The sequence below is a fragment of the Trifolium pratense genome, linkage group LG4, assembly GCF_020283565.1.
Source record: "Trifolium pratense cultivar HEN17-A07 linkage group LG4, ARS_RC_1.1, whole genome shotgun sequence".
Lineage (NCBI taxonomy): Eukaryota > Viridiplantae > Streptophyta > Magnoliopsida > Fabales > Fabaceae > Trifolium > Trifolium pratense.
The window spans coordinates 32,257,998-32,281,346 of record NC_060062.1 but is presented as its reverse complement, the minus strand read 5'-3'; the positions used below and the strand labels follow the sequence as shown (position 1 = coordinate 32,281,346).

The following is a 23,349-nucleotide window of genomic DNA, read 5'->3' as shown; positions in this document are numbered from 1 at the left end:
GGTATTTTTGTCCAACTCAAAAGGTGCACCTTGCTAACTTAGACCTAACTAGGGTCTAAGTTAGAAAACCCCATATATATATATATATATATATATATATACACACAATCTATTATTCAATGTGAAACTCTTCATAACAATGAGGTTAATCTTTTAAAATTATTATATTTTTCTATATTTTTAATTTTTCAAAAATCTACTATAAATATAAGAAAATAAGATACCACTAAAAAACCGAGATTGCCCTTTTGGCATTTTTTTTTTCCGTTTTTGTTACTACTAAAAATAAGGGCAATATTGGTATTAGATGACTCAAATTTTCTCATTGCTTCTGGCCCCACCTTGAAGCGCATTTACCTCATTGCCCTTCTCTCATATCACATTGGCATTTTTGTTTCAAAGGTAAGACATTGACCTTGAATGGTATTTCACAAATTTGTTTCACACTACCCAACATAATATTTCATCTCCCACCAACTCATTCACTTTATTTTGAATTTCAAATTTTAGATTTGTCAAATCCAAGATCCACTTCCTCTCTTTCTTCTCACGTGTTCTCTCTTCCTCTCTTTCTTTCTCATTCTTCATTTTTTCTTTTGCTTTCTCTCAGAGTCAATCGGAGACCGAGAAAGAAAACAACATCGGCGAAAGAACGGAGAAAGAAGAAACTCCGCAGAAGAATAATACAAAGGAAGGAAGAAGAACTATTGGGTTAGTCATTTTCTTCTATAAAATCATCTCTGTTTGTGTGTGTGTGTAAAATTTGTGATTTCTTCTTATTGGAATTTGGTGTGTTAGAATTTAATTACATATTACAATTTTATGTTGTTTGTTTCAGATTCATACAAGCACACAATGTGTTTGATAAAATGTCTAACAAAAATCAACAGGTTGAAGAAATGAAATTTTTACTGTTAATGAAACTTTTTTCTTACTTGAATGCAGGTTGAAGAAATGGAGGCTAAAGATCAACATGTTTTGTTCTTTTTCGTTGTTCCTCCTTACACCTACGTGTTTATTTACTAACTTTGCAATACATTAACGCGCGTTTCGTTATCGCTATTTGAACGCGGAATGTTTCATTAATAGAGTGTTTATTTTTATTTTTTAAGGTGAACGGAGCTACTTCTTCGATGGAAATTGGGATGCAAAAGGTAAATTTATGTTGTGTCGTTGAGATCCATCATGAAATAGACTTTTAATGAAAGTTTTGCTTTATTTTAAAAGATTACACTTTTTTTTAACCCTTAACTTCATAACATATTTTTCAAAGTTGGAGTTTAGATTTCAAGATTAAACTTTGTTTTCAAGATTAAACTTTGTTTTCAAAGATTAAACTTTGAACATATGTTATAATTAAAATGAAGTTTGTTCCACTTTACCTAAGTTTTATTATGAGTTTGCTTTGGTTTGTGAAATCTCTTTTCATTGCTTTTGTCTCTCATATTTTGTTATAATTTTTTTCTGTTTTTCACCTCCATTTTGTTTTGTATGTTGGAGATTGAAATTTAAGTGCATTGATTATATTGATTTCCCAATATTATAACATGTTCTTTTTATGACTATTGAATTATGAGTACTTTGATAAACTCATTGATTATTATTGTGGAATTTGTTTGCTAACATTTCAAAAAAAATTTAAATTGGCCACCATTGAGGGAAGAAAAATGCAAGGTGCTAAGATAAGCACAATGCAAGGTATTAGTATGTAATGTAAAGAGAACATGTTATTCCACTTAATATGCATTATTATCCTGTACAAGTATCAAATGGATGGAATGGTACAAGACTGCTTATCAATGAAGACATACTAGAAATCAATGACTTTTAGAAAAGGGTTATCAAACATGAATTTAGTTGTTGTTGTTCTTTGGAAAAAAATCTGCAAATACTAGGTAAGGTTTCTTTCTCTCCCTTTCATTCATTCTTCTTTCCTTTGTCATTTTAAACCTTGAAAATTTAACTTTTCATTTTTTTTTGGAATGAAGCTTGCGCAAATGGAGCTAAAGAAGATAAGGAGGTTGTTTTTCATATGCATTTTTGTTCAACATTTAACCAAAGTTTGCTTTTAATGCAGGTTTTTATATAAATATTTTCTCCAATATGAAATTAACATTTTTTAATTTATGTCTATGAAGTTGAATCTTGGTAGCTCTTCCATGGAAAGTGAGTTACAAAAGGTAAAATATGATTATCTTTCTCATATCCAACTATGATACATACAAGTTCTTGGTAGCTCTTCCTTCATTGTGTCCATACTGATCAGTTTTCTTACCTACATCTTTAACTCAAATGTTACATTTTAATGTTTAGTTATGTCCTTATATTGATTATAAGTATAGACATTGATATGGACACCATATTAAAATCTATGTTTTCACGCTTACAATCTTTCATTGCCGTCGTTTACGGTAAAAATGTCTGATTTTAAATCTTTTCGTAAGTTTTACGACGATTAAAATTTGTGTTTTCTAGCTTTAACGCTTAAAATATATGTTTTCACGTTAACAATCTTTCATTGTCGCCGTTTACGATAAAAAGGTCTGATTTTTCATCTGTTGGTATGTTTTACGACGATTAAAATCATAGTTTTCTAGCCATAACGCTTCAAATATATGTTTTCAACCTTAAACGCTTAAAATCTTTCATCACATTCGTCAAAGGTAAAAGGTATGATTTGTATACCTTTAAAGCTCCCAATAAAATCCGTCTTTTATACCTTTAATGCTTAAAATATATGATACTATAAAGAGTGTATGTGTATTTTTTGTTCTGCTATCAGTGCAAACATTGAATGGTAGCTTGAGATCTATAGCATGTTAATTTATCTTTTGAGCAGTTCTAATTTATCTTTTGAGCCGAGTGTTGAACCTTATTTTTCTTTTGTTTTCATAATATGGTACAAACCTACATATATTAGACTCAACCTTACAAATTATATATTTTTTGTTATGTACATATACTTTTGAACTATGCCTATTTTAAGTTCATCAGATATTAAACTGATATATTGTATTAACAGGTTGATCATGATGCATTGGAAAAGAAGGAAAACAATGAAAGGTATAGGTTGGATGTTGAGGTTTATGATGGCTAGCTTAGAGAAAGCAAAGTTTGTGTTTTGGGATAATACACTTGATGAGTTGTTTGGCATGACTACCGCTATAATTGAGAAAATGGAAAAGGTTTCATTTAAGAATAATATGGATTCTGTTTTCAATAATTTTTAATTCCCAACTCACTATGACATAATTATTTAATTACATTTTTAGTGCGGTCTAGGCGAACCTCAAGTATATCCTGAAGCTATGGACGATCTTATGGAGAGGAAGTATACTTGCTGCATTTTTTGGATAGGTGAGTGGTGTGTTGGAGAAACCTTCCTTGAACCATCAAGATTATTTTTTAGCTTTACTATGTGGTTGGGTCTGAGGTATTCTTGCTTAAAACTCATTTGGGATTGTTTTCTTTCACATTCACAAGTTATAGTGCTAAAAGAAGTTCTCTTCTATAATCTCAAATCAAATCAATATGTTTTCTTTTTTGATCTTTTGTGTATGTATGTATCTGTAAAATCATTGAGAAGGAGGAGTTTCAACAAGCAATAAAGTTAAAGAGGGTTATAATATTATAAGCTTCATCTAAGAAAAGTGTTGATGCAATTATGTCTTTGTTGAAGGTCAAATTATGCCTTAATTTTCCTACTTACCAGTGTGGTTAGTAATAATCTTATGTGCCATAGACGATGCACGCTATTCTATCACAATTAGCTCAGATATCTATAATTAGTTCTTATATATACATTTTGGTCATATATCTACAATTGAATTTTTACTTGCATATGCAAAATGAGATGAGGAAACATTTCTTTTAGTCATTGACATATTTCTTAATGAACACTATATTATGGCAACACTATATCATATTTATATTTTGTAGGCTTCTTTATCCGACACTGATGAGATTGATCCTGCCGTAGCTAACTTGAAGACACCTGCAAAATGAATTGGGGAAATTCTTATTACAAATGAGGAAAATGATGAAGAGAAATATGTTATTGTTGTCAAATTGTCTTCAACTAAACTGATGAAGATTCCCAAACTTGAGTGACTCATGTTGGGTTATGTACTGTAAAACTTATTATCAGTCCCTTTTTTTTGAACTAACTGCTTTTAACTATCCTTTTGAGAAGTACTTTATGATGTTCAAAATATGTGACACATGAACAACACATTTGATGTGTGTCATCTATGTTTTGCTATTTTAAGTTGTGCTGTTAAATTTTGGCACACTTTATCTTCTTTGATTATTATTATGTATGATGATGATGTATGATATATTATGTGTGTGATATTTAAGCTATTAACTGATACCTGTTTTTACTATTATGTCATAATATGGTTCATACTATTTCAACATTAATTTAATGCAACCTTGCCAATATTTATTGCACAGCAACTTCCAATTAAATTCATCCTACCAAATCCTTCAAACTCAATAAAGCTTCTTTGGTTGTATCTATCTATAAATATAAGTGTTGTGCCAATTTCTAATGTATAAGCAACATTCTTGGTACATGGAAGCAAATTCCTTTTTCCTTACTGTTCATACCAAACATTTGACGAGCTTTTCAACATTTCTCTCAAACTCATTCCTTATCGGTTATTTTTCATCAGCTATTGGATTAACTTCATCATATGTTTTACTTTCAGCAATATGAAGAACTTGATCATTTCTTTGTACATCACTTTTGTGATGAACTACAACATGAATGGAAAATTTATGATAGTTTATACTTAAATGTTGTTTCTTCATATCGTTATCTTGAAAAGCCAAGGCTAACAACTGGATGAGCAGATATCCGTAACAAATTCCCACTCTTTCTACTAAACCAGGTGCACCATTCACATTTCAGATTGTTTTACTCGAAATGGATTTTCCCGAATTAGGCGAGTAAACCAATAATTTTATTTACATGCTTATGTCTAAATTCTCATATTCCCTTAATTTATTCCACCCAATATTGGCATAATACGTATAATAAAGTTTATTTACATAGGGTTACTACTTATTTTTGACTAATTTATAGTAAGTTAATTTCACTAAGTTTTCATATTATTTAATTTTAAAAACAGAACTCCTTAATTTATGAATAATATATATTAGCTCCAACATATTATAAAAGTTTCTTATTCAACCTATAATTTAACTTTTAACTTTTATTTGTTGAATAATGCATATTACCATCGTGTATAATAACAAGTTTGTGAGGTTTGATGGATGGAAATATGGAGATCACACGCCAACTTGCTATACTTGCCTATTCCTATACAAGTTCAAATTTTCCTGCAATCTACCAAAGTAAAATCAGATAAAGTTGTATAGCATTTAATGCAACTGAGTTCTTGGACAATAATACAAGTAAACATCTTGTCTTGATCAAAGACAGGTACATTGGAATGTGATTTTTAAATTGAAACCTGTTTATTATTTCTTATGCCAAACAAAAAAAACGTTTACTAATAAGTAGAAGAAAAAAATAGGGATACTGATGACTTTTTATGATAAGATTAAAATTTATCGCATGATTTGAGTTGTTGCGATCAAAGTCTCACTCTAAAACACTTTTGCAGTAGCTACTACTCATTTCTTGTGCAACAAGAAGAAACAAAACATGTAACATTGCACTACTTACTGCTTAAAAAAAAAAAACACATTGCACTCTTTCTCATTCATGCTTTACGATAAAAAATTAACAATTTTAACTTTTAAAAAAATTTAAAATATTTATTATACACAAATAATTTGTTCTTGATTAAACAATTAAAAAATGAGTAGTATACACATAAGTTAATAAAATAAAAAGAAAGAATTATTTTACAAAAAGTTATTTTATAATATTAAAAAAAATTGACAATATGTTGTAATTAATATAATCCCTCAATATACCTACACGGGCCTATGGCCTAGCATAGGCTCAGGCCAAGATATTTTTATAAGTCTATTTAGTTAAATAGGTCCTTTTATGCACTTTTCTAAGTGGCAGACAAAAAAAATGTTTACTAATAAGTAGAAGAAAAAAATAGGGATACTGATGACTTTTTATGATAAGATTAAAATTTATCGCATGATTTGAGTTGTTGCGGTCAAAGTCTCACTCTAAAACACTTTTGCAGTAGCTACTACTCATTTCTTATGCAACAAGAAGAAACAAAACATGTAACATTGCACTACTTATTGCTTAAAAAAAAAACACATTGCACTCTTTCTCATTCATGCTTTACGATAAAGAAATTAACAATTTTAACTTTTAAAAAAATTTAAAATATTTATTATACACAAATAATTTGTTCTTGATTGAACAATTAAAAAAGGAGTAGTATACACATAAGTTAATAATATAAAAAGAAAGAATTATTTTACAAAAAGTTATTTTATAATATTAAAAAAAAATGACAATATGTCGTAATTAATATAATCCCTCAATATACCTACACGGGCCTATGGCCTAGCATAGGCTCAGGCCAAGATATTTTTATAAGTCTATTAAGTTAAATAGGTCCTTTTATGCCCTTTTCTAAGTGCCAGACAAAAAAAAATGTTTACTAATAAGTAGAAGAAAAAAATAGGGATACTGATGACTTTTTATGATAAGATTAAAATTTATCGCATGATTTGAGTTGTTGCGGTCAAAGTCTCACTCTAAAACACTTTTGCAGTAGCTACTACTCATTTCTTATGCAACAAGAAGAAACAAAACATGTAACATTGCACTACTTATTGCTTAAAAAAAAAAACACATTGCACTCTTTCTCATTCATGCTTTACGATAAAGAAATTAACAATTTTAACTTTTAAAAAAATTTAAAATATTTATTATACACAAATAATTTGTTCTTGATTAAACAATTAAAAAATGAGTAGTATACACATAAGTTAATAATATAAAAAGAAAGAATTATTTTACAAAAAGTTATTTTATAATATTAAAAAAAATTGACAATATGTCGTAATTAATATAATCCCTCAATATACCTACACGGGCCTATGGCCTAGCATATGCTCAGGCCAAGATCTTTTTATAAGTCTATTTAGTTAACTAGGTCCTTTTATGCCCTTTTCTAAGTGCCAGACAAAAAAAACGTTTACTAATTAGTAGAAGAAAAAAATAGGGATACTGATGACTTTTTATGATAAGATTAAAATTTATCGCATGATTTGAGTTGTTGCGGTCAAAGTCTCACTCTAAAACACTTTTGCAGTAGCTACTACTCATTTCTTATGCAACAAGAAGAAACAAAACATGTAACATTGCACTACTTATTGCTTAAAAAAAAAACACATTGCACTCTTTCTCATTCATGCTTTACGATAAAAAATTAACAATTTTAACTTTTAAAAAAATTTAAAATATTTATTATACACAAATAATTTGTTCTTGATTAAACAATTAAAAAATGAGTAGTATACACATAAGTTAATAATATAAAAAGAAAGAATTATTTTACAAAAAGTTATTTTATAATATTAAAAAAAATTGACAATATGTCGTAATTAATATAATCCCTCAATATACCTACACGGGCCTATGGCCTAGCATAGGCTCAGGCCAAGATATTTTTATAAGTCTATTTAGTTAAATAGGTCCTTTTATGCACTTTTCTAAGTGCCAGACAAAAAAAATGTTTACTAATAAGTAGAAGAAAAAAATAGGGATACTGATGACTTTTTATGATAAGATTAAAATTTATCGCATGATTTGAGTTGTTGCGGTCAAAGTCTCACTCTAAAACACTTTTGCAGTAGCTACTACTCATTTCTTATGCAACAAGAAGAAACAAAACATGTAACATTGCACTACTTATTGCTTAAAAAAAAAACACATTGCACTCTTTCTCATTCATGCTTTACGATAAAGAAATTAACAATTTTAACTTTTAAAAAAATTTAAAATATTTATTATACACAAATAATTTGTTCTTGATTGAACAATTAAAAAAGGATTAGTATACACATAAGTTAATAATATAAAAAGAAAGAATTATTTTACAAAAAGTTATTTTATAATATTAAAAAAAATGACAATATGTCGTAATTAATATAATCCCTCAATATACCTACACGGGCCTATGGCCTAGCATAGGCTCAGGCCAAGATATTTTTATAAGTCTATTAAGTTAAATAGGTCCTTTTATGCCCTTTTCTAAGTGCCAGACAAAAAAAAATGTTTACTAATAAGTAGAAGAAAAAAATAGGGATACTAATGACTTTTTATGATAAGATTAAAATTTATCGCATGATTTGAGTTGTTGCGGTCAAAGTCTCACTCTAAAACACTTTTGCAGTAGCTACTACTCATTTCTTATGCAACAAGAAGAAACAAAACATGTAACATTGCACTACTTATTGCTTAAAAAAAAAAAAAACACATTGCACTCTTTCTCATTCATGCTTTACGATAAAGAAATTAACAATTTTAACTTTTAAAAAAATTTAAAATATTTATTATACACAAATAATTTGTTCTTGATTAAACAATTAAAAAATGAGTAGTATACACATAAGTTAATAATATAAAAAGAAAGAATTATTTTACAAAAAGTTATTTTATAATATTAAAAAAAATTGACAATATGTCGTAATTAATATAATCCCTCAATATACCTACACGGGCCTATGGCCTAGCATAGGCTCAGGCCAAGATATTTTTATAAGTCTATTTAGTTAAATAGGTCCTTTTATGCCCTCTGCTAAGTACAAGACAAAAAAATCGTTTACTGATAAGTAGAAGAAAAAAATAGGGATACTGATGACTTTTTATGATAAGATTAAAATTTATCGCATGATTTGAGTTGTTGCGGTTAAAGTCTCACTCTAAAACACTTTTGCAGTAGCTACTACTCATTTCTCATGCAACAAGAAGAAACAAAACTGGTAACATTGCACTACTTCTTGCTTAAAAAAAAACACATTGCACTCCTTCTCCTTCATGCTTTACGATAAAGAAATTAACAATTTTAACTATTAAAAAAATTTAAAATATTTATTATACACAAAAAATTTGTTCTTGATAAAACAATTAAAAAAAACTAATATACACATAAGTTAATAATATAAAAAGAAATTTGACAATATGTCGTAATTAATATAAGCCCTCAATATACCTACACGGGCCTATGGCCTAGCATAGGCTCAGGCCAAGATATTTTTATAAGTCTATTTAGTTAAATAGGTCAGGATGCAGACTATTAAAAATGTTTTTTAGCCTAATAGACCGGCCTATTTAAATTAATATGAATTATAACACAACAATTTAAATCAACTAATTCTTTCTGTTTATTATAAAATTAACTTCGTTGAGAAACCAACTTCTTAACGCGCCGAAGGCGCGTGCAACCCGCCGAATACTCCTTACGACCTAACGCCCCGACGCAATATAACGCGCCGAAGGCGCGTCCCGTGCGTATGCACGGGTATGTACCTAGTGTGTATGAAATAAGTATCGTGCAATATGATTTCAATAATGTATTTAGTTTTTTTTTTGTTGGTATATAGTTTTAATGGAAAAGTTATATATTTACTCCTTTAACTTAATTTTAGGTAACAACTTGTTCTTTATTTGTTTTTATGTTATTTTTATCCTTTTTATCTTTAATTCATGTTTGCATATGATTTTTCAAGCTTCATAGCTATGATTTTCGTTTAGGTTATAAAATATATTTATGATTAAAGGTGAGAGAAGAAAAAAAAACTATAAATTTAAAGCTTAAAATTCATATTCAACCGATCGTTAATTGGTATAGTGATGAATGTTTTGGAATTAGACTTGGTAGAGAGGACCACACTTCAATCCACTGCAATTGCGATCAGAATGGGCTAAAACCACTTGATGTTAGAACTGACCCTCAAACTATATTATGCGGTCTCGTAAACTAAATACTAGTGGTGAAAAAAAAATCATATTCACACATAAAAAAGAACAAAAATATTATGAAAAAAGATAATGGATTAAAATGTTAACTAAAATTATGCTAAAGGAATGTAACTATTTTTTTTTTATTGCCAAGGGCCGAAGCCAAAAAGAGATGTAACCAGATTTATCATTATCTTTATATATATAAAAGTTACTAAGATTTGAAACCATGACCTTTAGTTATATTTCTTTATATAGTTACCACTAAGCCATATCACTTATGTTGAAATAATTTTGTAACCAACAAGTAATCAACATCATTTAAATGCACACTTTTTAAACTTAACACGTTTTATTTTTCTTTCTAAAAACAAAAATCTTTTTTTTTTTTCATTTACAAAACCAAATATGTTACTGCATTTTTTTAACATTTTTTATAGAAAACCCGTTTTTTTTTTCCTTTTTTATACCACCGGATCTGTTGGTTCCTAACTTAGGTGATCCTCTTTCATCTATTGTTTAGGGCACTTATCAAGATCTATTGCATAATTTGAATGATCCAAATTTTTTTCAAGATAGAGCTATATTAGCTCCTAAAAATTAAATTGTTGATGCAATTAATGATTATGTGTTGGATTTAATTCATCCAGAAGAAAAAACTTATTTGAGTTGTGATTCTCCGTGTCACGTCAACTCAAATGTTGACACACCAGATGATATTCATACCCCTAAATTCTTAAACACCATCAAATCTCATGGAATTCCGAATCACAAACTAAGATTAAAAGTGGGAGTGTCGGTAATGTTGCTGAGAAACATTGAACAATCTTTAGGGTTATGCAATGATACCCGATTGATAAATACAAAAATGGGAACATATGTCATTGAAGGGAGAGTGATAACCGGCAACAATATTGGTGAGAAAGTTTTTATTCTTAGATTATCATATAAAAGAATATCTTTTAAGTTTAAATGTCGACAGTTTCAAATGGTTGTTTCATTTGCTACGACTATCAATTTTCCATAGTCAATTAAACATGTTGGTGTATATCTTCCACAGTCAATTTTCTCCCATGGCCAACTATATGTTGCACTGTCAAGAGTAACTTCAAGGAAATGCTTGAAAATATTGATAACCGATGAAAAAGGGAAGACACAGACGAAACTGAAAATGTGGTTTACAAAGAAATTTTCTATAATGTTTAATAATTAATTTGTAAATTATTTATTTATATCTATCTTTATACTGAACTAGGGGTAACCCCGTGCGTTGCACGGGTTTGATTAAAATATATAATTAAAATATTTTTATAAATAAAAAATAATAATTGTGATAATTATAATCACATATATTTAAATAATAGATATTATTTTAAAATATGATTATATTTAATATTAGTATATGGGTAAAAAAAAAGTTGCTTAGAAATATTAGACTTTTTATTAATTTATATCGTAGTTTGTTCATATTTTAATGTAATAGATCTCTTATAATATTTCATAAGTTTGAAAGGATGTATCATTTTTTATTTTATTAGTGTAATCATATAAGATTTTAGTTTTCTTTATATAAGTTGCAATTTAGGGGTGGGTGGGGGTAGCTCAGTTGACACTTGCTGACTGAGCGGGTGTAGGCTGTTGGTCAGGGGTTCGATCCTTGGCAGCAGCAATTGTAGTATTTTCTTTGTAAATAAGTTGGTGGTACTTATAAACCATCAACTTTTAAAAAAAAAATTTGCAATTTTATAGTCAAATGTCATTTTGTTTTTTTATTTTTGATGTATCCCTTATTTTATTATTTTCAATAAGAGTTGGAGGCATACCTAATTATACTTGTAGACAATATTGCTCATGAGAAATGTTAAAATAAGTTTTGATTATAGAATATGATTCATATATGGTGGCTTTGACTATTTGTTCCACGTGATCTCATTTTTTGAAAATTATGTCTCAAACAGCGTATTTGCTTACTACGTTCTATGCAATTTAAGGTTCCAAATAGCTTATCTACTTACTCATCTCTCGTTCTCTTGGAGTTTATTCTCACTTATTCACTTGTTGAAATTTTATTCCAACTTTATTAGTCCCAATTTTTTAGTCTATTGTTTGGTTCACATTTTTTTTTGCTTGGTCCTTTTGTTTTTGGTTTGTTTTTCTTTTTCTTGGTGAGGTTTGTGTCTCTTCAAAATTATTGTTAGTTTTTGTCCCTCTTATTTAATATTTTCTTGAACATTTATTTTATTTTTCTTATTATATTATATAAACTTGAATATTTGTTGTTGTCAATATATAACTTTGGACGAAGATTTTATATATTTGAATTTAGGTTTAGTTATTTGGTTAAGGTAAAGAAAGTCTTATAGATGAATTTAAGATTTAACATGTGTCATTTTCTTATTTGCTTAAAAAAAATGTCATCTTATTCTTATAAATATTCCACTATTTTATTTTCAGCCGTAACGTAAACATTCTTTTAGAATATGTAATTAATTTATCCAAAAAGTTATATTATTACGTAAATTAAATTAATAATTTTTGAATTATTGGTGAATTTTAGTTGTGTGTAAATATGTTTAAATATATGTGTGATTATATTTTCTAAATATATGTAAATATATTTTAACATCTACGATTTTAATAATTTCTAAAATTTATTTTGACAAATGAGCATCAACAATTTTTATTTAATAATTTTTGTCTTTTTTTAATTTAATTTAGAAAGTTTTTAGTACAATTCTAAGTGGGAGGAAAAAGTATTTAGCACAATTTCTAAACTAACATGTTTTTAGCACAATTCTTTTCATCGATTCATTTTATGGTTGTAAGAATAAGATGTCATGCGTAGATTAAAATAGGACCATCTATTAAAATTCATATATATTCATATTGAACCATCCAGATTTAGGCAAGTGTTATACGATAAATGCATGAAGATTATATATTTGGACAACCTCTAAGTCAAGTTGAATCAATATACTTCTTGCATGTATTACAATTATAAGAACCACATGACTTGAGTATCAACTACAAAAAAAAAAAATTTATTTTAATTTCTACTTTGTTATTATTTCTATATTTCTCTTGATTGAGATCAAGTAGATTACCTACACATTGTAGACAATATAGTATTTAAAAATGAGACACATATTTATATTTCTAAATTATTTGGATTGTCTTCTTTTAATTGAATGCCTCCAACATCAATATACCCTCGATCTATATAAATTTTAAGGGACTTCAAAATCAATAAATAGAAGTCTCTTTTATCCTCTTCAACTTATTCACATGAAAAAAAATTAATTATATTCCCATTAATCAACAATTTTTTATACAAATCTTTTACCTTATATAAAATAATAAATGAAAAAGAAAATAAGAAACAAATAAGCTAAAACATTAGACTAATAAAATAATAAATGAAAAAAGAAAGTTGTCTAATTACAAACATTATATCAATTAAAAAAAATGATGGTTTACAAACTGCCATCAGAGTTAAATACACACCCTCACATGAGGTGCCATTTCATAGGTTTACAAACATTCATAGGATGCAACGTAAGCAAAAATAGAAGTATGTTTTATCCTGTTCTCCTCCTTCACATGAAAAAATAGTCATATTCATATTAATCGATTCAACTCAAAGTTTAATTAATCATCGAACAAAACACCGGTTGATATTTAAAAAAATATCCAACCTAAAAAAGAAATATAAAAAATGATTAGAGATGTTCTAAACTCAGAGTAATAGAAAAATTCCAATTTACAAACATATTAATAGGCAACTATCACATATATGTATATCAATTTCTTAATCAATCAAATGTAGACATACCTGATACTCTAAGAGGTTAGACACCATCACCTACCAAGGACAAAACCAATATACTTATGATGTAACTATATATATGCACACAATAGCTTTTAAATCAATTCAAGACACTATAATGTGTAACTTTAACATATGGAAGGTGAAGAAGCATAACTTTTTCTCATGGAGATGTTAGACAAAGAAACCATAGAGTTTTTGCTATGAGATAGATAAATTAAAATTTTGTTAAAACATAGAAGGTAGACTTCCTGATATGGTGGTGATGATAATTAGCTTTTGGGTTAACTTTATATAGAGCTTGTGTTTGATAATTAGCTAAATTAACATATTCAATATTAGTGTCTCCAAGAATTCTTTGTTTTCAATTGCATTAATAGAGAATTGTAACATACAATATATATTTTAATAATATATTGCAATGCAATTAAAACAATAACATGATGCATCATTCCACCTTTCATTGCTTGCAATTCATTTTTGTCTCAATTCAACAACAATAAATTGTGTTAGTTTTTTTTAATATATTATTATTATTTATTATTTATTATTAGAGTAACTCTATTATATGAAAAAATATGAAAAGGTTTTAATAGAGATTGTAAACTTTTTTTATAGAGTGTCACATCATCACAATGCTTGCCTGTGAACAACTCAATCTTCCTTTTAAAGGATTGTTTGATAAATTTATTTGTCATAGTTAAAGAATAAGAGTTAAGGAATACGAAAGAATGGTAGTTTAAAAGTTGGTGTGACAAAGTTAATTTTTTTTTAAATAATAGCACAATAGTAATTAATTAATAAACAATATAACTAAAGTATTTTTTTTCATAAAATTTATTTATTTATTTTGTCAAGCATGGAATTTTTTTGAGGAGTAATTTTTTTATTTGGTTTATTTATTTAAAGTAAAATTTTACAAATTGCAAATCATATTTACGCATGCATGATTTATATTTTATGTTTGGTAGTGTAAAATATGAAAGAACATATATCTATTCATTGTTCTTTTGTAATTTGATCTTTTTTTTCTTTTCTTTCTTTCATTATTATTGGGAGTCATTATTATTGTAACATATAGATAATTATTTTGGAGGATGAATGGACACACAAAATAAATTGTGGGACAAATTTTAAATAGATATGAGAAGCTCTCTAAAGCATGCCACATCATCACAATGCTTGCTTTTGAGCAACTCAACCTTCCTTTTACTAGTAAAAGATATTATTATTTTTATCATCACTATATTTTAATTTGTTTTTATTTATTCTTTTTGTAATTATTATTATATCGCACGGGTTGGTGACTAGTTTATTTATGAAAAGAAGAATGTTAGTTGGTCTTAACAACTTTTCAACCTGCGAGTGATTCAAATTTTATAACTTTTCATCCTTCTATAATATTACAGCATAATTAATTAATTAATTAAATATGCACCATATTTTCATGACATCCGCAGTAGCTCATTGGTTAAATTCTCCTTGCATTGAATTCTGGGTTCGACTCCCAGCTGCGGAATATTTTATATTTTTTAACAAATCTACACACGAAAGGCTGATTATTTATTTTCTGTTAATTAATTCTATATGGGCTGAAAAAAACATTTCTTTTAAAAAACTATATTAGATATTCGGCTTTTGATTTTAGCAGGTGAGCGTTTGTTTGAGTAAATTATTTTGGAGGATTTGTTAATTTTATTAATTTATTATTATTTTTTTTAAAAAGTCAAAATGAGATATGTATTAATCGATCAAAGAGTCCCTTCATTACAAAGTGTGCCGAAAGAGACTACAATAGTTTACAGATACGTTAAGTATAAAATCAATCGAGAAAACAAAGTTACACAATGCCTAAACAACTAAACGGGCTCGATCACTAGATATTGTAGTTGGAGACTAAATTAGGATTTGTTAATTTTATTAATTTATTTTATATTGAAGAACGTAACTTTATTTTTCATGTTTTTTGTTAAATAGTCTAATGAGTATAATACCAATTTTAAGGTGAATAAATGAAATATTTAAGTTCGAACTCCGACTTTTGCATATATAATATGATATCTCTATTAATAGATCAGTCAAAAATTATAGGGACATTTTTTTTCCATATATAATAATGTTATAAACTCGGGTCAGTCGAGTGACTTGTTTTGATTCCTACTCGTAAAAAATGCATTTTTTTGGGGTTACCATGATATTGGTACGAAGTTTACACCGTCGTTAGCGATGACTAATTTCCGTCGAGTAATCTGTGGGGCACACAAGATGGGTTCTCCCCTCCCAATCAAATTTTCTCCATATGCATGAACTAGGAATCGAACCTCTTAGCACATACTTAAGGAGATAAAACTCTAACCACTTACACTAATTGATCATTGGTAAAATGCATGATATTTATTAGTCTTGAGAAACCTTATGAAGTCTTGAAGAAGAAAATTTGAAGCATATGTTCATTTTATATTCCTTTTGAAGATCATGAAGACATCAACTTATACCAAAGAAAAGAATATGACAAAAGTTGATCAGCACAAACCACCAACCACTTTCTTTTATCCATTGTCCAGGTCCAAGGTTCACACACAATCCAAAGTAAACATATATTGCAACTATCTTTTTTAATATTCCATCATTTCACCCACTTTACATTCCATTTATCCACAACTACACTAATCCCTCAGATACATAGAATTTAAAAAATGTGTCCTCTCAGACTCATTCTTATATTCTTGTCAGCTACTCTTGCTTGTTTCTTTGTCCTCAGAAACCTCAGATCTCAACTTCAACTCACTGATCAGTTGGACCAAAACAATGAAGACACACCAGAAACAGAAACCTTGGATTCTTCTAAACCAACCTTAAACGCACCTTCCAAATCCAAGGTTTGCTCTTCTTCCTTCCTCTTCAGCCCTTTTACTGCATCAGATTTTTCTGTATAAAAATGTTCCTTCCAAATCCTGCTTTGGTTTGGTGTTCACAACAGGTTAAGGTTGCATTAGAATCAGGATTTTGGACATTTGTTGACATGGCTTCTGGTCGTTATCTTTGGAGGCAACTGGTCCAATCCCCTTCAAAGCAATAATTGATCTCATACCTTTGTGATATTCATGACAGACACAAAGTTTATAGGAACTTTTCATCTCATGATATATGCTAGTAATATTGGAAACTCAAACCCAACTCTCCTTTTCATAGGGTGATGATATTTATAACTACAATAAGACTATTTCCTCTATTAAAATTTGGTATTGAATATGGTTTATAGATAGTGTCTCTCTCATTTTCTTATTGTTTTCATCTAAAGTTGTGTACATGGTTTGGCAGCATGTTATATTGGGATAGATTAGTGGTACAAAATTAGATTCCAATCTCTAAATCTAAGTCAAATAAAGATAATGATTGATAGAGAACTTAAAACTAGTGTCTAGTTAATCTGTTACATACTATAATCACTGTCTGGAAAAATATTTTGGTACTAACTACATGAACGTAGTTTTAAATTGTGGCTGTAGATGTGGTTATTCTGTTAACCTTAATATTGTGGCAAAATATGGGCCAATGCGGCCGATGCAGCCTCGATGTCTTTAACACATGAGAAGACACTAGGACTGGTTGTTATCCATCAAACTATACATAATACGCGAAAATCAACATTTACAAGCCAAATTAGATACATTATGTTACAATAAGGTCATGGCATCCTTAAACACATGAAAGATAAGCAGAAACAACATTATTTTTGAAAAATTGGCATGGTATGAAATGCAAAAAAAAAAATAAAAAATTAAGGCTCTTCCGACTTTGCTTGTTGCTGATGCTGATGCTACTGCTGCTCGTACTGTTGAGATTGTTCTTGTAATTCACCTTGCCAAACCCAAACAATATCTTGAAGACCAGGCCTAATATCATCATTCAATATTTTCTGATATTCCAATCTATCTCCATTTGATTTTTTCACTTCAACCAAATGAAAAAATGGAGTAACCTCAAAAATCTCAGCATCAATACACAAGATCCCTTTCCTACCTTCATCAACTCCCTCTAATTTCAATAAACCAGCAGCCCTTTTCTTTATTTTCATCTTCAGTCTCTTAGCAATCTCTTCCATCCTCGAAATAATGACCGATGCGGGTTTTCTCGAAGTAAACCTAGCTTCCTTTTTCTTAAAACTGTCTTCAAAGAATCCACATAGATTAAAACCAGTTGAAAGAGAGATAATATCAAAGGCATTTATGCTCACAGGTACAACCGACTCTTGCTTTTCAGTTTCGTCCCTTTCATCAGAATGATTTGTCACATGTGTAGGTGTCATGTCGGTGTCGGACACCGACACCGACACACCTTCAATCAGATGTGTCGATGCTACAGAGTTTGTAGCCAAGGAAGAGATAGTATTGTTTTCCACTTGTTTTTTCTGTCTACCATTTGGTCCATGCTTAAACCAAGAACATTGCTTAATGTTATCTATACATATCCTAGTGTCAGGATTTGGATCCAACATCTTACACAATAGTTTCCTAACATTTCTCGGAAACCAATTAGGACACTTAAACTCTGCATTACTTATCTTCCTATACATGTCCATCAAATTGATGTCATTAAAAGGTACATAACCAGCAAGCAAAACAAAAAGAACAACTCCACAAGACCAAATATCAGCTTTGGAACCATCATAACCCTTCCGTTTGATGACTTCAGGAGCAAGATAAGCAGGTGTTCCACAAGTTGTATGCAATAAACCGTCGTGCCTTTTTGATTCAGCAGAAGCACTTAAACCAAAATCTGATACTTTCAGATTCTTATTCTCATCTAATAGAATGTTTTCTGGCTTTATGTCTCTATGGTATACACCTCTACTATGACAATAATCAACTGCACTAATTAACTGCTTGAAATATTTGTGTGCAACACCTTCTTTGAACTTTCCTTTTGCTAGTTTCTTGAAAGCTCGCCGCCTTTAGCATATTCAATAACAATGTAAATCTTACTCTTTGTAGCCATGACCTCAAAAAGCTGTATGATATTCGGATGTTTTACGAGTCTCATGACCGATATTTCCCTTTTTATGCTATCAGCTTGGTCATTTTTTATAACCTTATCCTTGTCAATCATTTTAATAGCTACACTTTGGTTAGTTGTTATACTTCTTCCATAGTAAACTTTTCCAAATGTTCCTTTGCCTAGTAATCTTCCTAATTCATATCTTTTCATCAAGACTTTTGATTTTGATCTATTCTCCATAGTACTTCCTTGGCTAGTCAAAATTTGTTAAATGCAACACTGAAGGAGGTTCAAATAGGAGTTCCGGGATTCAAACCTTGGAATCTAACCTAATCACTAACATTTGTCTATTCAAAAGGTAAAATGGCATAACAAACATTAATTCTCAATTCAATTTTATGGTTCTTGGAGACAGAGCACATTGATTTTCCTGTGTGTCCTTTGTCTGAATTCTGAAAACGAAAACCAAACAAACATTAATTCTCAATTCAATTTTAGTTTCATTTGATTGAGTTGCAGGTTATTACTTACAAGCTATGAAGCATGGATACATACACGGATACTTACAAGCTATTACATACACCGACACATTGACACCGATAATAATTTGAGAATAGGACAAATTCAATGTAAACACAAGTGTCGGTGTCGGACACCGACTCCGGGGCATGGATAATCCAATGAGTGTCTGTGATTCATAGCTTACAAGTGAGTTTAGCACACTGATTAAGAAATCATATATGTTTAATTTAGAGTCCGTTTGTTTAAGATTTTTTCTTAAAAAAAATCTATTTTATCATTTTAATAGTGTTTGTTGATTTTGTAGAAAATGATTGTTACAAAATCATTTTTAACTTCAAAATGAAAAGCTAATCCTAATAATCTTCTAGAATCTATTTTTTTAAAACTAAGAAACTTGTGTAGGAGCTTCATATTCTTAAAAAATGATTTTTATAATAGTAAACAAACTATGGTCATGTTTGTTTCAGATTTTTTAGCAAAATTTGTTTTTTTTTATTTTTTTTTTATTTTACTTGTGTTTGTTTCAGATTTTTTCAAAAATCATTTTAATAAAAAAATTATTTTTTTCTTCAAAATGAAAAGCTTTCTTCAAAATCTATTTTTTTTGTAAATCATTTTCTTAAAAAATAGATTTTTATTATTGTAAACAAACGGAAAATAAGTTTAGATTTTCTTCAAAATCTCTACAAAAAAAATCTAGAAGTCTCTAAAAAAATCATTTTTTTTAAAGCTTAAACAAACAGACCCTAAAAATCTCTAAAAAGGAATCTCAAAATTATTTTAAAACAAAATCATTTTTTTTAAAGCTTAAAAAAACGTACTCTATAGTCTGATCAACTTCATAAAAAAAGAGTACGGTCTGTCCAATAACCATTCCTATTAAGCAGGGACGGATCCAGGAATTTTAGTAAGTGGGGTCAAAATTATAACGTAAAAAAATATAAATTGTTATTTATATAATTTTAACATTTTCTTATACAAAATTGCTTATTTTGGTTTATTAGTCAATACACTCAAGATACTCATTAGTATTATAAATTAGTCTTATTAATTTTATATTTGTTATAGTGTAATAAATTAACTATATAAAAACGATAATACCAGATATATGAGGTCACATTGCATAAATAATATTAGTATTAACTAAAAATATAATAGGCAAGTGGTGTCGACTGACCCCACTGCCCCACACTAAATCCGTCTCTGCTATTAAGAATTAAACTCGGATTCCCAAACAATTTATCCTAAGTGGAAGCTCATTAATCACTTGGTCAATTGAATTTTGATAATGGTACTTAAAATTGAATTTCAAGTCAAGTGTTTTATAATAGGGCATTTTTCAGAATGTTCAAAATATATGATCTTCAAAAATTAAAAATGAAAATTGAATGCAAACAACAGTTCTAGAGTCCAGGCATAAAATTTCCAAAATCAAGTAATCTCTCAACTTCACTCTCACTCGATGACTGATTGCAACAAAAACGAACAAATTTTGACTAAGTGGTTAATTAGCTTCTAGCTTAAAAATTAATCTCAAAAATTAAATTCACTTGATACTAGATTAACAACTTTATATGTTGAAACTGAAATCATGAGCGTTAAGAAGTCCCACATTGGTTGAGAGATGGTCTGATTAAGTGTTTATAAACTAGAGGCAATCCTCATCTTATAAGCCGGTTTTGTAAGGATGAGTTAGGCCCAATACTCATTTCTAAGATGGTATCAGAGCCTCTCCAAGATCCGTTGGGCCACCCGATATCGGGCCACCTACTATTTATATCCGCGTACCAAGCCCAATAGCGCTGGATGCGAGGGGGTGTGTTAAGAAGTCCCACATCGGTTGAGAGATGGTCTGGCTAAGTGTATATAAACTAGAGGCAATTCTCACCTTATAAGCCGATTTTGTAAGGATGAGTTAGACCCAATACTCATTTCTAAGAATGAGAAAAACTAGAACTAACACAAAACAGTCCCAATTAGACTGATTCAGAAATCAATAAAATGAGTAAATAATGGAACGTAGTAGTGTGACTAACCTTGAGAATTGAGAAGATGCACCAACGCAGAGAAGGAGATGAAGTCTAGTTTTGATGCTGCACTTTTGTGAGATGAAAATGAATATTATGAATATTGCAACTTTTTGATGAATCAATTAATTAATTATTACAACTATTACGAGATGCATATTTATATTTATGGGTAAGTCGGTTTTAAATTTCATTTTAATATTAAAATAAATTTAATGTTTAAAAAAAAAAAAAAAAAAAAAAAAAAAAAAAAAATACTTGTTTTTATTGCGTAAAAAAATACTTATTTTCATTTTTTTGGTAGGAAACTTGTTTTTATTTTTTACTTCCTTAATATATAAATTAAGGTGAATGTTAACATTTTTCTATATTTATTTCATGTGTTTCTTTTTAATTGTTGGATAAGGTTTTTGTTTTACATATAGTTTTTAAACTTTTTTGTGTCAGCAAAATATCTTCATAGTAAAGAAAAAACAGAAATATTTTTTTAATATAATTGTAGAGATTAATATGTTGAGTCACTAAATAAAACGGAAGAATCCTTATCTCACTAAATAAATCATCTTAAACACTACATCTTGAGATTTTGGAGACGTCACATTGTTATGCATGACTTTTTGAACTCTTTTTAAAATGCTCACAGTATGTGGTGTTAGGAAATCAATGTGTCAAATGCAAAAAGTATAAACGCATGTTGATTGTCAGAACACGTTCTCTCATGTTTGACCACTTTACATGAAGCAACTTTGAAGGTTGTCTCTCCAACAATCAAATCCTCATTTGTCAATCCCACAAGTGGAGAGACTTCAGTAAAGTTCATCCATCTGTGTTTCCCTCCTACCCACATGTATACCAGAACATCGACTGATCTCAATATAGATCTTACCTTCAGTGGATTAGTCAAAAAGTTCACAGACGCCTCTTTCATCACAGAAGTTCCCACGCACTTAAAAATGTTAAAAAAAAATTCAAAACAAAGTCATGTTTGTATTTGAAGCCTAGAATTTTCGACAATAAATTATATGCTCCCTAAATTTATTTATTTATATTTTTTAATATATATAAAATAACTAATTAAACCACTAACTTTGAGAGGAGAAAGAATTATGTTGTGGGATTCATGACATTCATTGAATAGTTGATGAATCTGGACAATCAAGATTTATCAAGTCCAAATTCATCGACTATTCAATGAATCTATAAAATAGTTTTTGCTTATAATTAAGAATGTAGTGAGTGTATTGTTTTTTAAGTTAAAAAAAAGTAGTACGTTTTTTTTTTCTAAAATAATTACAATATCATGATGATGATCATAATCACAAAAGGCAAATTGAAAAGAACAAAACATTTTCCATAAAAAATGATCAAACAGAACGAAACACGTGTAAATGGTTGAATACTGAAGGTTCCAGCTCATGCTAATGATGGTACGAGAAGAAGGACCACCTCAAGCCAGACGCCGAAAAATGCACTTGGAGTTCGACACGCTTACATTCCCGTGTTAATCTTTTTTTTACAAATCATTCCCGTGTTAATCTAGTAGTAGATTTTTTTATTTATTTTTTTTTTGACAGAAAGTTAATCTAGTAGTAGATGATGGAAGTTTCATTTGCCATTCAAAAAATATAGGGTTAATTATATTTATGCTCCCTTATCTTTATTTTAGATTTTAAGTTGATCCTTATCTTTTCTGCAAGTTTTAAGTTAATTTCTCCCGTCAAATTTTTCAGTATTACCGTAAATTTGGACATGTGTCATCTGTCCAAGTGTGATTTATGTTTGTCACGTGTCCAAATTTAACGGTAGTAGTAAAAAAATTTGCGGGAATGACCAACTTGAAACTTACAAAAAAGATAAGGGATTCACTTGAAACTTTTAAAAGATAAGGGACCAGCTTGAAACCTAAAATAAATATAAGGGACCAAAAATGTAATTAAGCCAAAAATATACTCTCATATACTATTAAGAGTCCAATTTTTTTTAACCCATGATTTTTAGAAAAAATGCTTTAGTAGTTAGAATTCGGCCGTGAAATAAATAAAATTTGAGTAAAATGTTGTTCT

General features: G+C 28.9%; 1 protein-coding gene, 1 long non-coding RNA gene and 1 pseudogene across 4 annotated transcripts; 2 read left to right on the top strand and 1 right to left on the bottom strand.

Moving 5' to 3' along the window:
- The first annotated feature begins 224 nt into the window (after nt 1-224).
- On the top strand, nt 225-4,347 carry LOC123923989. Of its 3 annotated transcripts, XR_006814553.1 has the most exons (10): nt 225-402; nt 613-711; nt 946-990; nt 1,113-1,154; nt 1,664-1,895; nt 1,989-2,020; nt 2,139-2,180; nt 3,023-3,185; nt 3,273-3,357; nt 3,940-4,347. It is a non-coding gene; the product is annotated as an uncharacterized LOC123923989 (long non-coding RNA). The 3 variants fall into 3 exon arrangements; XR_006814552.1 differs by having other exon boundaries at nt 946-1,154; nt 2,139-2,166; XR_006814551.1 differs by having other exon boundaries at nt 946-1,154.
- Nucleotides 4,348-16,395: 12,048 nt separating this feature from the next.
- On the top strand, nt 16,396-17,287 carry LOC123923987. Its single transcript, XM_045976740.1, has 2 exons — nt 16,396-16,618; nt 16,720-17,287. Exons 1-2 carry the CDS (start codon nt 16,436-16,438, stop codon nt 16,816-16,818), a joined length of 282 nt encoding a protein of 93 aa, XP_045832696.1. The 5' UTR covers nt 16,396-16,435; the 3' UTR covers nt 16,819-17,287.
- Nucleotides 17,288-17,374: 87 nt separating this feature from the next.
- LOC123923986 lies at nt 17,375-21,352 on the bottom strand (annotated as a pseudogene).
- Nucleotides 21,353-23,349: the final 1,997 nt, after the last annotated feature.